Here is a 17435-nt window from a genome sequence, read left to right as displayed (position 1 = left end):
TCCTGCTAAATTAGGTCTGGGAGCTAGTACTGAGGCGGAACTGATCACAGTGTCAAGTGTCGAGTGTCTTAGTCGCAACTGAATTCAGGAAAAAACAAGTTTAAGAGCAATTTGCAATTCTTTCTTGGAAGTACACAGGAGCTGGCAACTAAATTATCTGTTCTGTGAAAATTATTTGAACTTACTGGAGTGTTTGAGCTATGTGCCAAGAAATGCAGGTAGTGCTAAGCACTGCTTTCAACTGCACATACTTACATGTTCACTTCTCTCATACATTTTGTTGAAATTAAAAAAAAGTTGCAGTTTTTTAAAATCAAATACACAAAATATCATGAAGGAAGGAGTACATTGGTTTAAAAATAATCTGAAGCTGTAATAACTAACTGTATTGTGTTTGGGGTTTTTTTTGATATCTTGGGAATCAGAATGGAGTATCTTTACTGTTTATGGCAAATAAAAGCCTTCTTAAATTATTTTGACAAAGACATTGCATGTCTTACCACAGCAAATCTAAATGCCTTAAGGATGGAACTGACAAGAGGAGAAGTGATTCTTGTGAACTGGAACAAATTCAATACAGTATTTATATGCTTAAGAAATGAAGAAATAGGAATGTTAAGATTGTTGCCGTTCAGTTATTGGTGAATAGAATAAACCTTATGTATTTATGAGAGAGGATAATATTAACTACTATAGAGGAGAACAGCATACCACCTCTCCCCAAAGTGGTGAGCAAACGCATCTGATGTACAGGCTTGAGGAACTTCTCTACACTGGGCTACAAAATTTCCATGCCAGAAGTCTTGGGTTGGAGCAGGGAGCGTGCATGGCACAGCATGTCTCCTCCCCAGCTGTGGGGGGCTGGTGCTGGATGGGTGCTCCTCGGGGCTCTGGCTGCCTCCGGCTTTCTTTGGGTGAGCAGAGGGATTCCAGGGTACTTGTGCAGGGACCAGCACCTTCGAGACCTGTTGAACCTCCTCTGCAGATGTACTGACCAAATGAAGTGTTATCTGTGACAACCATTTGTCCAGGCTTCCTGAGGCCTGTAAGCAAGAAATAATAAGAAATAAGTACCTTTCATGCAGCTAATATTCTGTATTTGGTTTATGTGTAGATGGCACTGGACTAAGAAGTAGAAAGGGAGTTTAGAAATGTGAAAGGATATACTTTATTCAAAGTTTCTTGTTGCTTTCTTAACTGTTAAAGGTAAGGCACCAATGTTTGTACGCGTAGCAGTAAACATAATAATGGTTTTCTTTCAGTAACAAAACATTATAATTTTGAGGGAGTACTTTCTATTATTTTATGAGAGCATTTATGAGTTCTCCTCCAAATCATTGTTCACATGCACACTGTGGATCAAGCATTCCCATGGAATCTCAACATTGTCTGTGTGCCAGTCTCAGTCTTTGGAGGACATAGAGCATTTCCAACTAAATGTGTCTGGAAAACACACATGAGGAATACAGAGGTTTCCCTGGGACGTGTCTGGTCCTAAGGCAGTCATTTTCCAGTTGGTTCATGTTTTCTTCCTTAGAAGAGGGATTGTTCATGAATAGTATTGAACCTTGAAGGGGGAGCATTTCTGTGTGGAACTGTGGATGGAGTACATGGGATGACACTAAAGAAAAGCCAATTCTGAAATAGTAATTCCTAATGAAGTTCACTCAGAGCCTAATGTCACCTTTCCAAAATTTTGTCTTGGTCATTCAGAGGGCTTCTAGTGTAGTGAGAGAAAGCCCTGAAGTTATAGGAGAGACATCAGATGATGATGATGATTACTATTTTACCTTCTGTTAAAAAAAAAAAATCTTATCTGGAGAAACTTCTTTATTGACTCTGAAAGAAGTAAACTTCTTATCAGTTTAGAGGGAATATGCCACCCCAATACTATAAGCCTTGCTGTACATAGACGATAAAGTTTAGGCTGATTTTATAACCTTTATGACTGGGTGGGTTTGTTGTGGGTTTCTTTGAAAAAAAAATGATTGCAATTTAATAGTGTTGAACTCATCATTTCTGAACTTATTTGGAGCTCCTGGAACATTTTCTCCTTCACACTCCAATCTAAAAGAACAGATAGAATCTGGCAAACTTCTTAATTTCTACACCAATGCTGTTAGTGCTAAGTGATGACTAATTAGTTCCTTTCCTGACTTTATTTGTCTGCCTTTTTGACGTGGTATGACAGGCTTCTATTTAGGCTCATGTTTACAACCTGTAAACTTGTTCTATTACCCGTAAGCCATATCTTGACATTTATATGAAACTCATCGGTTTCTAGTGGACAATTCTGATTTATTTTATTCAAGTATCTAGGTTACTACCTCATTCCTACTGAATAAATGCCGTAATGCCAGAAGTCAACGCACACTCCAGAAAAGCTCAGGCATCTTCAGTGACATCTCTGAGGGTTGTCTTTCTTCAAGCATTTTGTAGATTTTCCCACATGGAGATTATCTACCTTCTCCCTTTCTTGCCTTCTCCTCTGTTATGCCTTTGGAGCAGCATCTCGGCATGATGCATAATTATATTGAGAAATTTTAGAGTCAGTGTCTTCCTACAGCTGAGGTAAACTTCTAAGAAACTACTTGGAGTCAGCCGGTGTGAGAATGTCTAAATCAGCCCTTACTGAATATGGAGATTATTTAGTAGTAATTGAAAATTCTTTGAAATGTGCCTTCTGTAGCCATGTTTGCAACTAGCCCTCCTTTTTCTTTTGACCAAGAAGATTGTGATTTACAAATGCGTGAAGTACATTTCACGTTATCCACTACTTGTTGCTGTGGCAACATAGATGCATAATTTTAAGGGCAAGCATTTCTCAGCATTTGGGATAGATAACATTTTGTGTGTTCTTGCTTTTTCAGATTGAGATACGGGATTATGATTCATCAAATTCTTATAATTATCACACATTTGCCCCAAATACAATGTCTGTTGTACATTGTGTTTGTAAAATGTGTAATGATTTATAAATTAGTAAAAAGCATGTTTTCTAATTGCTCGGGAATGCCTCATAAATGAAAGGTTTGCTATTATAGTCTGTGTTACTAGAGCTTTGGTAAATAGTTTAATGCACTGGGAATTCTTGACAATAGATAGATGAAGACCTGCCACTTTAAAAACTCCCTTACCTTAACTGCTTTCTAACTCCAGTAGTCAAAAGCTGTTAAGCTTTAAGTGCTCTGTCGTATTTGTGGGCTTTTATACCAAAGAGTAGAGCAGACAGTCGTCATGATGGAAGAGGATGGCAGGTAGACTTAAAATACTATAAAGCATAGAGACAATTGTATGTAATGCCTGGAATTGAGACCTTTTTGAATGAAATGATCGGCCATATGTGCCACCCTTATGGACCCTGTAAGAAGAAGAGAAGAAATGCACCCTATTGCTAACTGTGCATGAAATTGCAGTGTTAGAAGATATTGACCAGATGTTTCAATCTCAACAAATAGCTTGTTATGTGACTGAGTGAAAATCTCTCTGCCGCTTTGATCACATACACCTTAAAGGAAGAGTAATTTAATAGTGGCTGTCAAAGTTCATCATTGTCAATAAACTTTGACTTGACCTTTGCCATCTGTTTTTGATACTGTTGCTCATAGAAGCTGATAGGCAGCTGTTTACAGTTTGTGCTTTATGAATTCTGTGCTGCCAGATAATGAAGGAAGTCTCTTCACTTGTGGATTTTTTGCTGTCATTCTGAGTGTGGGTGTATTCATTGAGACTGCACATCATCTAGCAGGGGAGTGAGAGTGACATATGCATGCATTTTGAAAAGGAGGATTTGTTTTACGGTTATAGATATGCAAAATCACATGCGAAAAATCCTAAAATGTCACTTTGCAACAAGATCAACTTCATTTATAGGTTAGTGCTTAAATACATGTACCATGTTTTGCAGGGGAGAGTTTTAAGGCATTTTAAAAATGTTTATCAGTCTTCCCTGTATCTTTGTGAAGTCCGTGCTAATTCTTTACAAGTAGGCTTGAGGCATGTTTAACAGTAGTGTACAGTTGCTCAGTGAGTCTATCTTAATGTTCCCAAGAATGATGTTCCATCCTCATGGTATTAATATGCTTCCATTAACAGCTTACTGCCACAGCTTCTAGCCACAGATTAACAAGACCTTTGTATGTTGCATTTTCTTTGCCATGTTTTACACCATGTTCAACAAGTTATTATCTTTGAGTTCTTTTACTGAGAAAAATGTTCTTAAACCTTACCTCACACATAGCTTTGTAATATTAGCAGATTTCTTAATAAACAGTTCTCTGCACTCAAACAGCTGCACAAGTGTCCCAGGTAAACCTGGGATTCTTACAGCTGTAATACCCTTCATGTAACTGTCATCTCAGTGATGAAAAACTGGCATGACCAGTCCTGTTTGTAAGTGTATCTATCTACCTGATTGTGAGAAGGAACCATATTCATGTTGTGCAAGGGGAAAAGGAGTGACAGGTTAGATCAAACAACAAGGAGGACGTTTTTGATGGCTCAGGTTCTGTGCTTCAAATGGGGAAGGAACATAAGGCCAGGTGCAGTCTCAGTTATGTGCCTTGTAAAGTCTTGCAGGTGACAGTCTGCCTTTGACATCAGATAACATATATGGAACTTGAAAAGAGAGTCCGCAGCACTTCACGTATTTGGAACAAAACACTTCAGGTGTTGGAACAAAACTGTAGTATCTCATCTGTTTTCTGGGGTCTTGATGCTAGATTCTCATAACAATGATTCTGGATTGGATGTACTGCGTCTGCTTGCGATGGAGCAAATTTTCTTGGTAGCAGCCTGGATGGTGCCGTGCTTTAGGTTTGTCACCAAAACACCACTGTTTCGCACAGCAAGGTTTTAGCTGTCGCCGAACAGTGCTTGCACAGCATCGAGGCCTTCTATGTTTTTTCCCTCTGCAGCAATTAGGCTTCAGGGTAGGAAAGAGATTGGGAAGGGGCACAGCCAGGACAGCAGACCCCAACTGACCAAAGGTAGTCCAGGCTCTATGGATTATGGCCAGCAATAAAACTGTTGAGGGCGAGGAGGAAGGAGGAACTTTTCCAAAGTGGCCACGGCTTGGAGACTGACTGGGCATCAGTCTGCTGGTGGGAGGTGGTGAATGATTGCCTTTGCATCATTTCATCTTGACCCATGCATGTTTTGCTCACTGTTGCACTTCCAGTTCTCTCCCTCATCCCCACAGGAGGGAGATTTGAGAGAGCGACTGGGTGGGGGCTTATCTGCTGGCTGGGGTTAACCTACAATGGTAAGGATTTTAAATTATGTAATATGTATAATGGTAACAGAATGAATATTGCATTCCAGTTGTGCTTGGGGTGTATCACATCATTCACAAGAAATAAGGAAGCTCGCTTGGAACAGGGACAGTAATGTGGGGTTTTTTAGGATTGTTTTGCTTATTGCCAGATTCTTATGTTTAAAAAAATATATGATCATTTAGTTTGTGATCCCACTTTTGCCTCACTTAATCTGATTTTCTAAGATGAGATGTGATTTAGTTTGTTTTAGCATCTAAACTATTCCTAAAAATATTCATGAGAGTTTTTTCATTGATTGTATATATAATTGGTAATGGGACATGTCCTAGGGGTGCAACAGATTGATGAAACCTGCTTAAAAGTATGGACTTATTCTAAAATTCAGAATATAAACCCCAGGAGATACTCTGAATAGCGCTGTATTAAAAAAAAAAAAAAAAAAAGAAGAAGCCATTTCTGTTCTGATTTACTAAAAAGAACGCTTCATGAGCAGTTGCTAACATTGTTTAGTTTAGATTTTAGCAAGCACGTTAAGTCTTAGCTAATTTTAGGTCTTTGGAGTCCTCTCCTCTGTGAGCTGCATTTTAAAATAAGATCAGATTTGACAGATCATGCAGAGAAGAGTCCAGCTTCAAATAACGCACTTCAGATGCACTTCAGATGTCTGTATTCAGTGTTAATGAGTCTTGAAGATCCTTCACTGTGAAGGGGCATAATGCTTCCTGTTGTGTTGTCAGTTCCTAGGTATTTAGGATTCAACTCTACAGCTGAAAACTCCTATGTGCAGAAGGTTTGTCAGTCTAAGCAAAGCTTCATATGCTTTGGCATTGTTAGTTTAAGACAACTGACAGATGTGGAAATGCACTACTGGCTGCAGCTTTAGAAAAGAATTCAGGAGCTAAGGCATTCAGAGGGAGAGCAATGTGGGACTGCTAGTGAGTGTCTTTATCAGCCTCCTTGTTCTGATTATCAATGCTGTCCAGTTAACAGTGGCACTTACAGCAAAGCACAGAGTTGGAGTAAAATAAAATCATTTATGACGGATCTTTATTTTAGTCAGAGGGATAGAAAGGTGTCTTCATCAGTACGATGTTTCTTTTTAAGTCTTATGGGATTGCAAACTGAGACCCAACAGCAGCAAACTCTCCTTTTTTGCAGGGAAGTGTCTTTACAACTGAAGGTAGCGAGGTACCTTAGCTCAAATATTTAGTTTTGCTGCTTTATGCCTTTCAAGTAGAGGTCCTCCTCTACAGTGAACTTTACAGGAACAGCAAAGATGCTTTGAATGCAGATCAAGTGTCAGGATATGGGATACTGGACTCTGCCCCTGTGGCAGAAGCATGGCATTCTCAAGTTAAGTAGGATAAGCTTCAGAAACACAAACCAAAGAACTCAGTTCTGTCTTTGTCGTTCTTCAATTCTTTAAGACCATTAATTTTCTTTCGCATAGTATGAAGGGGCAGGTTTTAATTTTTGGGGTGTAAGAGACCATTCAGGTAACTCTTACATCTCATCTCGAGTATCATTCAAAGCATTGAGTAGCCAAAGTCAAGTCCTTTCTAGCATTGGAAGAAGTGTTTCTAGAAGTGCTTCTCTAACTCAGAGGCAAGGTTATTTCCAAAGCAAAGGTTGTTTTCTAATCAGACAAAAGTGGGAGATAGGGGTTCTGCCTCTTTGAGTCTGATGATATGAAAGAGTGGGACACAGTCTCACAAAGTCACAATTGAGGCTTCGGAAGTTTTACTTGTTACCAAGTTTTCTTGGCATCTCAACATCTTACATGAAAAGATGATGCTGTTCTCTGCAATTGCCACCCACTCCCTGGAACACAAAAGTTCTTACACTTCTCTGATAGCTAAAGCATGCCAAAGAGTTCACCCTGTTAACTCTGATAATGAAAAAACCACTTGAGTAAATACTTCTAGTACTGTGAGCCCAAGTTAGCCTCATGAAAATAAGAAGTAATCTGTCACTGTCTAGTGTATCGTTGAGTGGCCAGGGCGCTGGCCTCTTTTGGAAATGCTGGCTTCAGTATTTGATCATAAGAAATAGGGATAGGGTAATCTGATAGAAGATGATGCTTATTTTGAAATCAGCCTAATTTTAAGACAGAATTACACTGGAAAGGCAAGAAATAAATGAAAAAGTCCTTGACATTTAGTTTTAGTTTACCAGGGTGCATGCAACAAAAATATAAGGGAAATGCAATCTATGTAACTCAAGAGAACCTCTGAAAGGCGTTCTATTTCCTGTGCTCCTTCCTCTGTTGCAGATGCTTATCGTAACTGAAAAGGTCAGGGCCTGTCCTTGTGTGTACCTGATGTCCAAGCTGCACTGACAGAAGAAAACGTTAGGATGAAGATACACGTTAGATTTCATAAACCATTCCAGACTTCAAGTTTTCTTTGTGGCGTTGCACTCCTGAGGCTGTCTTGTTCCTTCATGATAAGTTCCTGCTTTTGACACTTCCGTCTTTGGGCCATTAACAGCCTCAAATCCCCTTGGGTGATGGTGAGGATTCATGATGTGGCCAGGTGCCAACCTTTCCTGACCAGACTGTCAATACAGTTAGTTAATAGCTGCCTCACTGCCTGGCCAAACCCTAGATAATTAACTCATTATGCTAGTGCCTGCTGAGCTGGGTCATTTTCCATTTCTATCTAGAGTCTTTTTCATTCAATTAAATCTTGTGTTCCACATAAAATCTATAAAATAAATTTACAGTTTATATAAACATGTACCTGGCATTAATGTATACAGTTTGTTACTGGCCTTTCTTTGATATTGACTGTAATGCTGCAGGACTGTTTCATGGTGATAGATGTCTTGTGATGATTGACCCTCATTCCCATTTACATTGTTTTGGCCAAAGTGTTGCTAAAACCAACACTAACAACAGTGTGTGAAGTAGCCCATAGTGAAGTAGCCTGTTTTTTCCATATCCAGTTATTCAAAATTAAACTCCAGTCCAGGGTCTTATTTTTAAAAAAACAATCCAGAGTTTACCTTGAAGATGTTGTTTCTCTTTTTTTTCCCCCCCATGTATATGCACAAAATGCCTGCTATGACTCATTCCACTAGATGCTACTTCAATGGTATACTGCAGAGATATTTTTATAGTTCAGTTTCATCGAGTTTGTGATGCGATATCTACTTTTTGCCTTTACTAGTATGTAGCCTTTTAGCTGAGGAAAGGAGGAACAGTTTGGAGGAGGTCTGCAAGTAGCAGCACCTCGCCACCATCATTGTGGGAATACGTGGAGATAATTCCAAGAAGCTGTGAGTATTTGTAACTGAAGGTCTGTGATGAGATGATGTTTCCAGAAACACTGCTGACCTACTTTTCCATCTTCTTCAGTGTTGCTTAACTTAGCTCAGATGTTCGAATGAAAAGACTATCTGTGTGGTGGGATATTCCCCCACCTGTGTTTCAAATAATCGCGAGAATGAGCAGAACTGCTCCTTCTGAAAGAAATGGTCTGCAGAAGAGATTCATCTCCAGAAATCCTAGAATTGTGACTTCTGATTCTCAAGAATAACTTTACTTATATTTAAAGCTGGGACTGTAATAGCTATATATGGCATGTATCATATCTGAATTCAAACTGAGCTGCTGCCAATAGCCAAAACTGTGATACTTGAACAGAAATTCTTTTTTGAGAGATGGATGTGAAATATTACTTACTACTGCTCCAAATGTTGTCAGACTTTATATAAAGGATGGAAGAGTTATGTCATTTGGTAAAATGTTGTAAGCCTAAGGTGTAGTCTGAAGTCCTATGTTTTTAGAATTGTTGGAGTTTGATGCTTTGATGAATGCTGTTCATAGGGTTCTCTATTAATTCTTGTTATTTGTGAGAGTAAGGCATGTTTTTCAACACTTAACTTAAGGCTTCAGGTATTTCCTACCAGTGTGGAAAGCGGTTCTGTATTGCCTTACAGGAGGCCACAACATCTTCAGTCTTGTTAAATAATCTGTTCTGCTTAACCATTCCTCCAAATATAAAAGGTTACTGTTCCTAACACACCGGAAACAAACACTGCACAAATATGTATTATGTATGTGCAATTGTATGTAAAATATAAGGGTATCATAGATAATTCTCTTGTTAGGGAGTTGCTTAGTTTATATTAGTTTAGAGTGATATGGAATGGATTAGCAGAGCATATGTAGTGTGTATTTCATGACTGAGAGACTGAACGCTGCCACCATCTGACAACACAATCTTTTATGTCCTTAAACCTTATGGATATTAAATTGCTGCAGGAGAAAGACCTTGCAACTTTTGTCCACCTTTTCTGTCTTAATGAAGACTTTTATATGACTAAAGATTTTTTTCCTTTCTTTTTAATTTTTTATTTTCCCCCTCCTCTGGATCTGGGAGTAATAAAGATGTGACTAAGCATGTATTTGCAACTCAGTTACTTGACCTTTCAACAACCCACAGCTACCACTAATGCTGCTTTGTAATGGAGACATTATCGTTTATTTAAATCTTGATTAGGAAACAATTATAAGTAGGGTTTTAGTATAGTGGTAAATTGATGTAGCCTTTAATTCATACTACAGATGGAGTGGATAAGTTTTCTGACTGCAATTAGAGTGAATTATAATGACTTCAGTTGGTTGACTCACCACCAGCAGAGTAGGGCCTATGACTGTTTCTTCACATTTATGTTTTTAGTTCACTCTTGATATTACGTTTCTGCTACATGCTATTTTTTTAACATACTACAAAATGGAGCTGCATTTGCAGTTGTGTGATACGTATTTTAATTAGTAAAAGAGGAGCTTTATGAAATAACCTGACACCTTAGTACTACTGTGCAGCTGTGCTCTTGCTTTGTAGTTCAGGTTCTTCATAAAGTTGGAAATAGACATTTTCATGTGTGGTTTAACAATGTAAATGGGGGGCACATAGTTTTTTGCATATATTTAAATGGTAGATACAAATGACTACTTTCAGTAGCTATTAGTTTTTATACTTATTGTGAATATTGCACAATGTTTCAAGTGTCTCAAGCATATTGCTTTTCTTATGTGCTCTCTCTCTTTCTTGTGGGTTCTTGATTTTGTTTTTTGTTTGCCTTTTCTACAAGTTTTCTTTAAAAATTACCACACATTGCTTGATTAAATGTAAATGTAGGGGCATCTCCTTTGAGTGAGAGAACTTCTTTTGAAATACCTTGTAAAAACATACTAATATACTGTATTTGATAGTGAACTATGTGTGTTTAAGTTTTATATTAGGTATTAAACACTCACTGGGATCATTAAGGGTAATTTTTTTTTATTCTTTACTGACTTTCCTTCCCTTGATGTACCAGATGTTTTTTACTTCAGGCATAGAAGTGTTCTGTACTTCACAGTAGGCACAGAATTAAATACGGCAAGTGGAGAGAAAAAAACAGCAAAAAATAATATATCAGGCATGCTAACCTAGTTGTTTGTTTTATTTTTTTTTCCTGTCAATTTGCAGTGGATGATTCAGAGCCCTTACAAAGCTGCAACTTTCTTCGGGTGCATTGGCAAAGATAAATTTGGGGAGATCTTAAAGAAGAAGGCTGAGGAAGCTCACGTGGATGCCCACTACTATGAGCAGAGTGAAGAACCAACAGGAACCTGTGCTGCCTGCATCACTAGTGATAACAGGTCAGGGGCCTTTGATATTGTCCGTAGATAGAGATGCAATTGGCATAGGGTGTAGAACCTGAATTTTTTCTTGAATATTCGACCCCGAAAGATTGTGATTTGAATGATGAAAAAATGTGGGCTAATAATATACTGCTGCTTTCTGAACTTTGTAGCTTCCAGTTACTCTGGAGACAGAAAATATGTGGGAGACAAAAGTTGGTTAGCAAGTACGTTTATGCAGCCTATGTGAACGTTGATTGGCAAGTAAGGTGTGTACTTGATTGGCAAATGAGGAATGTACTTCAGGTGATAATATATTTCAAGATAATACATGTCAGCATATAGCCTGATTGATAGGGTTAATTTGATTTTATACAAGAGGAAGAAAAAATTATTTTCTTGCTATTGTTAAGTTCATCTAAGATACAGAAGTAAGTCAACAATTTCTTCTGAATTTTTACTTTTATGTTTTCCTTTGCTACTTTTTTAGATTGTCTTTGCTACATTAAAAAATCACTTCTCCAGAACTCTATTCAACCTTTCTTTTATTTGTAGCCTGTGAACAATGGTTATTGGTATTTTGAATGGTTTCAGAGAATTCCATAAATAAGAAGCTGTTTAGAGTGATTTATTTTGGGTATTGTAATAAAATTAATAAACCCAAGAATTTCAGAAAGAGATAGTGAAGACAATAGGCATTTATCTTGAGTATAGCCTTCTGCTTTCTTATTTTTCCCTCTACCCACAGTACCTGAACTTATATACTACTTCTTTGCTGATTAGCTCCTGACAATTTTTTCAAGGTTTCAAAACCAGCCAGTCAGGTCTGCCTTAATCTTGAGATGTTGCCAGAATACAGCAACTTTCCTTGATTTCTGCCAGTATCTAAATTTTCTCATACTAGATGTTGAAACAGTAATGAAAATGGTATCGGTTGCCCCAAATAATATTTTCTTTAGGGGTCTGAATAAGAGCAAAGTATCTCATTATCCTTTTTTGGCTTCCCTCTGTGGCTTTCACTGCCACTGATCTTGAGGATTTTTTCCCTTTCAAAGCAATATCAGTATTTAGCAGGATTTATTAAGGTAAGATGGCAGTTTTATTATTAAAATCCATAGCAGACTTCCTGAGGAGTTGCTTAATGTTTTGGGTAGAAGTAGGAAAGGTAATAGGCAGCAACATGAACTGAACTGAGAGTCAGGAGGGAGAATTTTCCATGGAATGTATAGGACCCTAGAACAGTTTTAGTTAGTGCAGACATCTGGTCCAAACCTCTGCAGAAAGAAATCAGGGCCATCATCCAAGTTAGATTGTTTGGGGTTTTTTAGGGCCATGTCCAGCTGGATTTTTGAATATCTCTAAGGATGGAAGTTGTACAACATTTATGGGCTACTTGGTCCAGATAGTGGTTTGACCACTCTTCATTGTCGAAATTCTTTTGACGATACTCAGTTGGAATCTTCCTTCTTCCAGCTTGTGTCTCTTCCTTCTTGTCTCCAGGAATAATCCAGCTCCCTCTTCTCTGTGAACTTTTCTTGGATACTTGAAGGCAGCAGGAAGGTTTCCCCTTTGGGTCAGCCGAGTCTTTCTTCATTTCTTAAGTGTTCTAGCTCCCTAATAATCTTGATGGCCCATTGCTAAACTCACTGCATTATGTCAGTGTCTTCCTTGTCATGGAAAGTTCAAAGCTGGACATGGAACTCCAGATGAGGTCTGGAGACTTACTTCCTGTGTTCTGAATATAAAACTTTGTCCTGCTGGCAGCGTGCTTGCTTGTATAGATGAGAATGTGATAAACCTTCTCTGTGCCGGTGCACTGCTGACTCATCTTTCAAGCCTGGGCCCTGAGCACCTCCAGGACTTTTCCTGCAAAGCTGTGTTGCATCCTGTCAACATTCAGTCTATATTGTTGCATGGGAGTTATTCCATCCTTGTTGCATGGCTTTATATTTGTTTTCTGCAAGACCAATTCTCCAGCCTGTTGAAGATCCACTGAATGACAGACAGGCCTGTCCTCCAGCTTATCAACCTGTCCCTCCCAATTTACTGTCATACATAATATCTTACTCTCAGGAATGAATGTACATATACTCAGTGGAGGCAGGAAGTTCATTCATCTTCATCTAGAGTTTTGACATTAATTATGTCTACAGACTTCCCCCTTCATCTCCAGGATCCATATTCAGTTTTTCAAAGAGAAGACAAGCAATAAAGATGTTTCTGCTCTGTGATTCTCTCTCTCTTCAGTCGTATAGTGTCTCCGTACACATCCTGTAGCAATCACCATTTCCTGGATGACATGATGGGAAACTGAAGTCAAGACTGTCAGTAGACATACATCATGAATTCAGGAAAAATGTGTGCATCTTTTGCTGCGCATCTCAATGGAATTTAAAATTTTAGGTAAATTTATTCATAAAAATGTCTGCAAGTGCTATCTTTAACTTATTAAGCAGTATTTTTGGTTTACTAACATAAACCACTTTTCTCTCTTATGTCAAATGTTTACTCAAATACTAGAGAGAGTGGCTTCATCTCAATCGCTGCTTTAGAGCATGCCTGAGAGTGTGCAGGGAGATTTATTTCCCTTCTCAGGAGGCAGAAAAAAAGATGGCTGATGGTTGCTGCTAAAGGCTTTATTGTGCAACCTTCCCCCTCCCTCTTCTAGTGAGACCAAGTTTATTCTCTGTCTTTAATTAACCCTCTAGTTATTTCCTGGTTTTAAGCATTTTCAGGATTTGTAAGAATCACTTCAACCTGGCCCCAGTTGATAACTCTATTGATTAATCTCTTTTCCTAATTGAGGTATGTGTTAACTTCAGTCTTCAGGTAATTCAGCTTTCTTGTCTATTTTGGAGGAGCTGGCTAATAGCACCCCTGGCTTTCCCAGTAAGTGGCTGTATATATTTATGTTCCAGATGCACTGACGTGTATGTTTCTTGTTTCTGCTAAGTCTGTCTAGCCTTTTGACGAAAGGGTTCTGAGCTAATTTGTGATTACTGCTCTGAGTTCTCTATCTTAGGAATACTAATACATTTCATTTTTTCAGAGCTTTTCACGAAAATTGTAACACATGATTTAACTCCATAGTAGTACCCACACTCTGTCATAACTTGTGACTTGGATTTGTGTGTTTGGCTCAGAAATACCCACATGCACAGAGTCTCCATTGAACTCTGACTGTCCTCAATTATTGTGTTTCATTGAAAAAACATCTACCTTCTCTGTGTACCATATGTTGAACCTAGAGCTGTTAGACTTACAGGTTTAATTCGAAAAAGCTTGGTGCTTTGTCTTCGGTCTAATAATCTTTTACTACACGTCATATGCAGAGCATCTCTGCAGATGGATGTAGCCACAGAGAGTGAGGCTTGCACTTTCAGGGGCATGTGGTACCTGAAAGGAAACAGACAGAGAGGCTTTGCTTAGTTTGGTGGAACATAACTGCTTTTTACTTAGCAAGATACATAGATGGACAAGGTTTTTTCAGCTAGGTCCTGGATAGATTTTTAGGGTTTGCCAAACTGAAAGATTTAATTTGCTTTTTCAGTTTGGTTTACAGAAAAGTTACCACAGTTATGTATATGTCTTTCTTGGATTTACTTGCTTCTCTGATGGATTTCTTATCGTTGATATGATAATATTCATCAAGAATGAATCTGCTTGCCCTATTACTTGTACTGCTACAGAGGCAGCGTATTTGTTTATAACAGTCAGGGTGTCTTGGGTTTATTTTGGTTTTGCTGTATTTTAAAAAAAAATCTAAATTCACATTAGTTCTCATTATTGCCTTTAGGTTTTTAAAATCAAAGAGATAAGCCCCAAGAATATTCCTGGAATGAAATCACCCAGAACTATGCTATGTATTTTGATTTTTGACTAGAAAAAGATAGTCTAACTTTTAGGTTTAATTTTTCTGTATTTGATCTGTTTAACTTACAGGAATTATCGGTGACAAGTGCTTCAGGAAGTTTGCAGGGAGACTTGGTTGCTGTCTTTATAAGAGATTCTTTTGGGCTTTTGTTGTTTGTTGCGTCTATTTTTGAATGGGACAAACAGAAATGACAGTGGAAGGTTGCTATTTTAAATAAAAAATTTTCCAGAATTCCTAGTTTACTTACCTCCTAACACCTGTGCACAGTACTCCATCTGGAGGCCGAAACATAACGTGGTACAAGCAGATCAGCAATTCATTCCAACATGTTGTCCCTGGAGTGTAGTAGCATTTATATGGAAAAGGAGGACACATATAACATCTATAGTATGCATGTTGGAGTCAGCAAAGTTTTTCTGTAAGCATATGTTGTATGTATAATTACACGTTATTTATCTGACTAATATACTTAAATATCACAAAACAGCCATGTCTTAAAGGTGTATCCTATGACTATTAAATATTGAAAAACAAATCTAAAATGCTATATGCCAGCATGGAAATGTCTGTTTGTCCCACTGCCCTTCTCTGAGTAGCGGATGTTATTAAACATTCTTACAATAAAATTGCGCAGAAGGATATGGTCATGGTAGCCAGAGTGGAGATCTAGTTCATAAACATCTTTTTATGACCTGTTCTTAGGAATTTTCTGTGTTCCATAAGGCAGAACTGAATGACTAGAGAAGAGGATTCAAAACAGAATGTATCTTATAAGTAACAAAGTAAATATGATACAAGTATTTTTGTTCTTGCTAATGGAAGGTGTGTCCCATGGCTTGTGTTATAACTTGTTAGGAAAGAATGAAGGACAAATGAGTTTTTGGTAGTTTTCCAGTAATACACAGCTAGGCCAAAGGTCTTTTTTTTGACAGTTCATTATCTAAAAGTAGCAGCATAATCCTTTTTTATTCACTAAAGGAAAATATCAACCTAATAGGGAAAAAGTGGAATATTATAAAGGCAAGACATGCAAATCCATCAGACTTTTGATTCTAGTGAGGGAAAACAGTTTTCAGGAGTAGCTACTTTCCTTCAGGTTTTAGGTATGAGAAGAGTTGAAACAAAAACCTGCAGATGCTATAACATACAGAGAGAGCTGATCACAAAATGCAGCCAAGGTTGATTCTAAGCAAATGAAGGCATATGAACCGTATAACAGTGGTAGGTTACATAAACTGTGTAGCTGGATTTAAAGTAAGTTATTTAATATATGGCTTAAACTTGTTTTTAATATATGATTTAAAATAGATTATTTAAATATTATGAAACAGTCAAATAAAATATATGTGTTTTATGGTGCTCTTAGTTAATTGCTTTAACTTTCCTTAGGATCTCTGATAATCTTCGAGAGTTTTTTGCAGAAGTGTTAGTTTAAGAAATCTAATGCCTGTTTTTTAATCACTTCCAGGTCTCTTGTAGCTAACCTCGCTGCTGCTAATTGCTATAAGAAGGAAAAGCATCTTGATTTGGAGAAGAACTGGAAGCTGGTGGAAAAGGCCAAAGTTTATTATATAGCAGTAAGTTCAGCTTCTTTCAAATTACTAAACTTTGTGTTACAATGCTGAGGTTTAAGCAGTGATCATGTCTGTTGCATATGGTTCAGGACAATTTCATAGGAACACAGTGAAATCAGCAAATGACTGCTTCAGTTTTAGCATAGTTTGATTTCTTTGAATTTAAATGTACAAATGTAGAAGCATGTTGTAGTGCATGCTTTCTTAAATGAGTGGGAAAAAATTATAAGAACTAAACATTTTTGAGCTTTTGTAGTAGTGCATCAAATTTACATTTCACATTTTCTAGTAAATTGTTGTGAAGGATGCACAAATTATGTAGAAAAACACTATTAGCATAATTATTCACTGCAAACAGTTTGAGCTTATTTGTGTGAACAATCTTAATTGCTATTTATTCCATAGTAATTACTACGGCACCTTATAACTCAATATTTCAGAAACAATGATTGTGACAAATCTCTTGAATGTGGGCGGTGGGGCAAACTGATTTTAATGATGAAATCTTACGTCTGGAATAAAGGGGTTTTGAGGATGGGGCATTAGCAGATTCACAATTAGTATTCTTCTTTTACCATCCAGAATGAATCAAGCCAGATTAGCGTATTTGTGTAGATTACATCTTGCCTAAGTAGAAGTGGTGAATTTGTTTTCATCTTGCTCTCAAGTTGATATAAGTGATCAAAATTAGTAAACATAAAACATCTATGACAGATTAAAACCTTGTAACGTGCATGTAATATATGGATTCTGTATGACAGCTGCCTTCATTCCACTACCTGAGCTGTGTGGGAACAGCTGGTAAGAAGTGTAAAAAATTGATTATCCAGGAAGAACAAGTTCATTGAAAATACAGTTATTTCTTTTAGCTCATGTTAATGCCTGCTACAGCCTGTTAGTGTGCACTGCTGTAGGCTTGACATGGTTGTTATTGATTCTTGTGTATGGCCAAAAGTGACCCTTCATAACTGTCAAAAAATACTTACAACCTTCTCTGTATACAAAGAAAATAAGTGCTACTGCTATGACCATATGCTTGTGCTGCTCTTAAAAAAAGATAGTTAGGTGTATTTTGT

The 17435-nt window shown here is 37.6% G+C and overlaps 1 protein-coding gene across 1 annotated transcript in view; it reads left to right on the top strand.

Moving 5' to 3' along the window:
• Positions 1–10748: 10748 nt before the first annotated feature.
• ADK (adenosine kinase) overlaps positions 10749–17435 on the top strand; it is a 153019-nt gene continuing 146332 nt past the window's right edge. Inside the window, exons 1-2 of the mRNA XM_009876697.1 lie at positions 10749–10929; positions 16254–16362. Of these exons, the coding sequence (XP_009874999.1) occupies positions 10760–10929; positions 16254–16362 (279 nt within the window). The 5' untranslated portion in view covers positions 10749–10759. The remainder of the gene's footprint in view (positions 10930–16253; positions 16363–17435) is intronic.

This window comes from Apaloderma vittatum, unplaced genomic scaffold (genome assembly GCF_000703405.1).
Source record: "Apaloderma vittatum isolate BGI_N311 unplaced genomic scaffold, ASM70340v1 scaffold7859, whole genome shotgun sequence".
In the NCBI taxonomy this organism is placed as follows: Eukaryota; Metazoa; Chordata; class Aves; order Trogoniformes; family Trogonidae; genus Apaloderma; species Apaloderma vittatum.
This window is presented reverse-complemented; position numbering and strand designations above follow the sequence as displayed.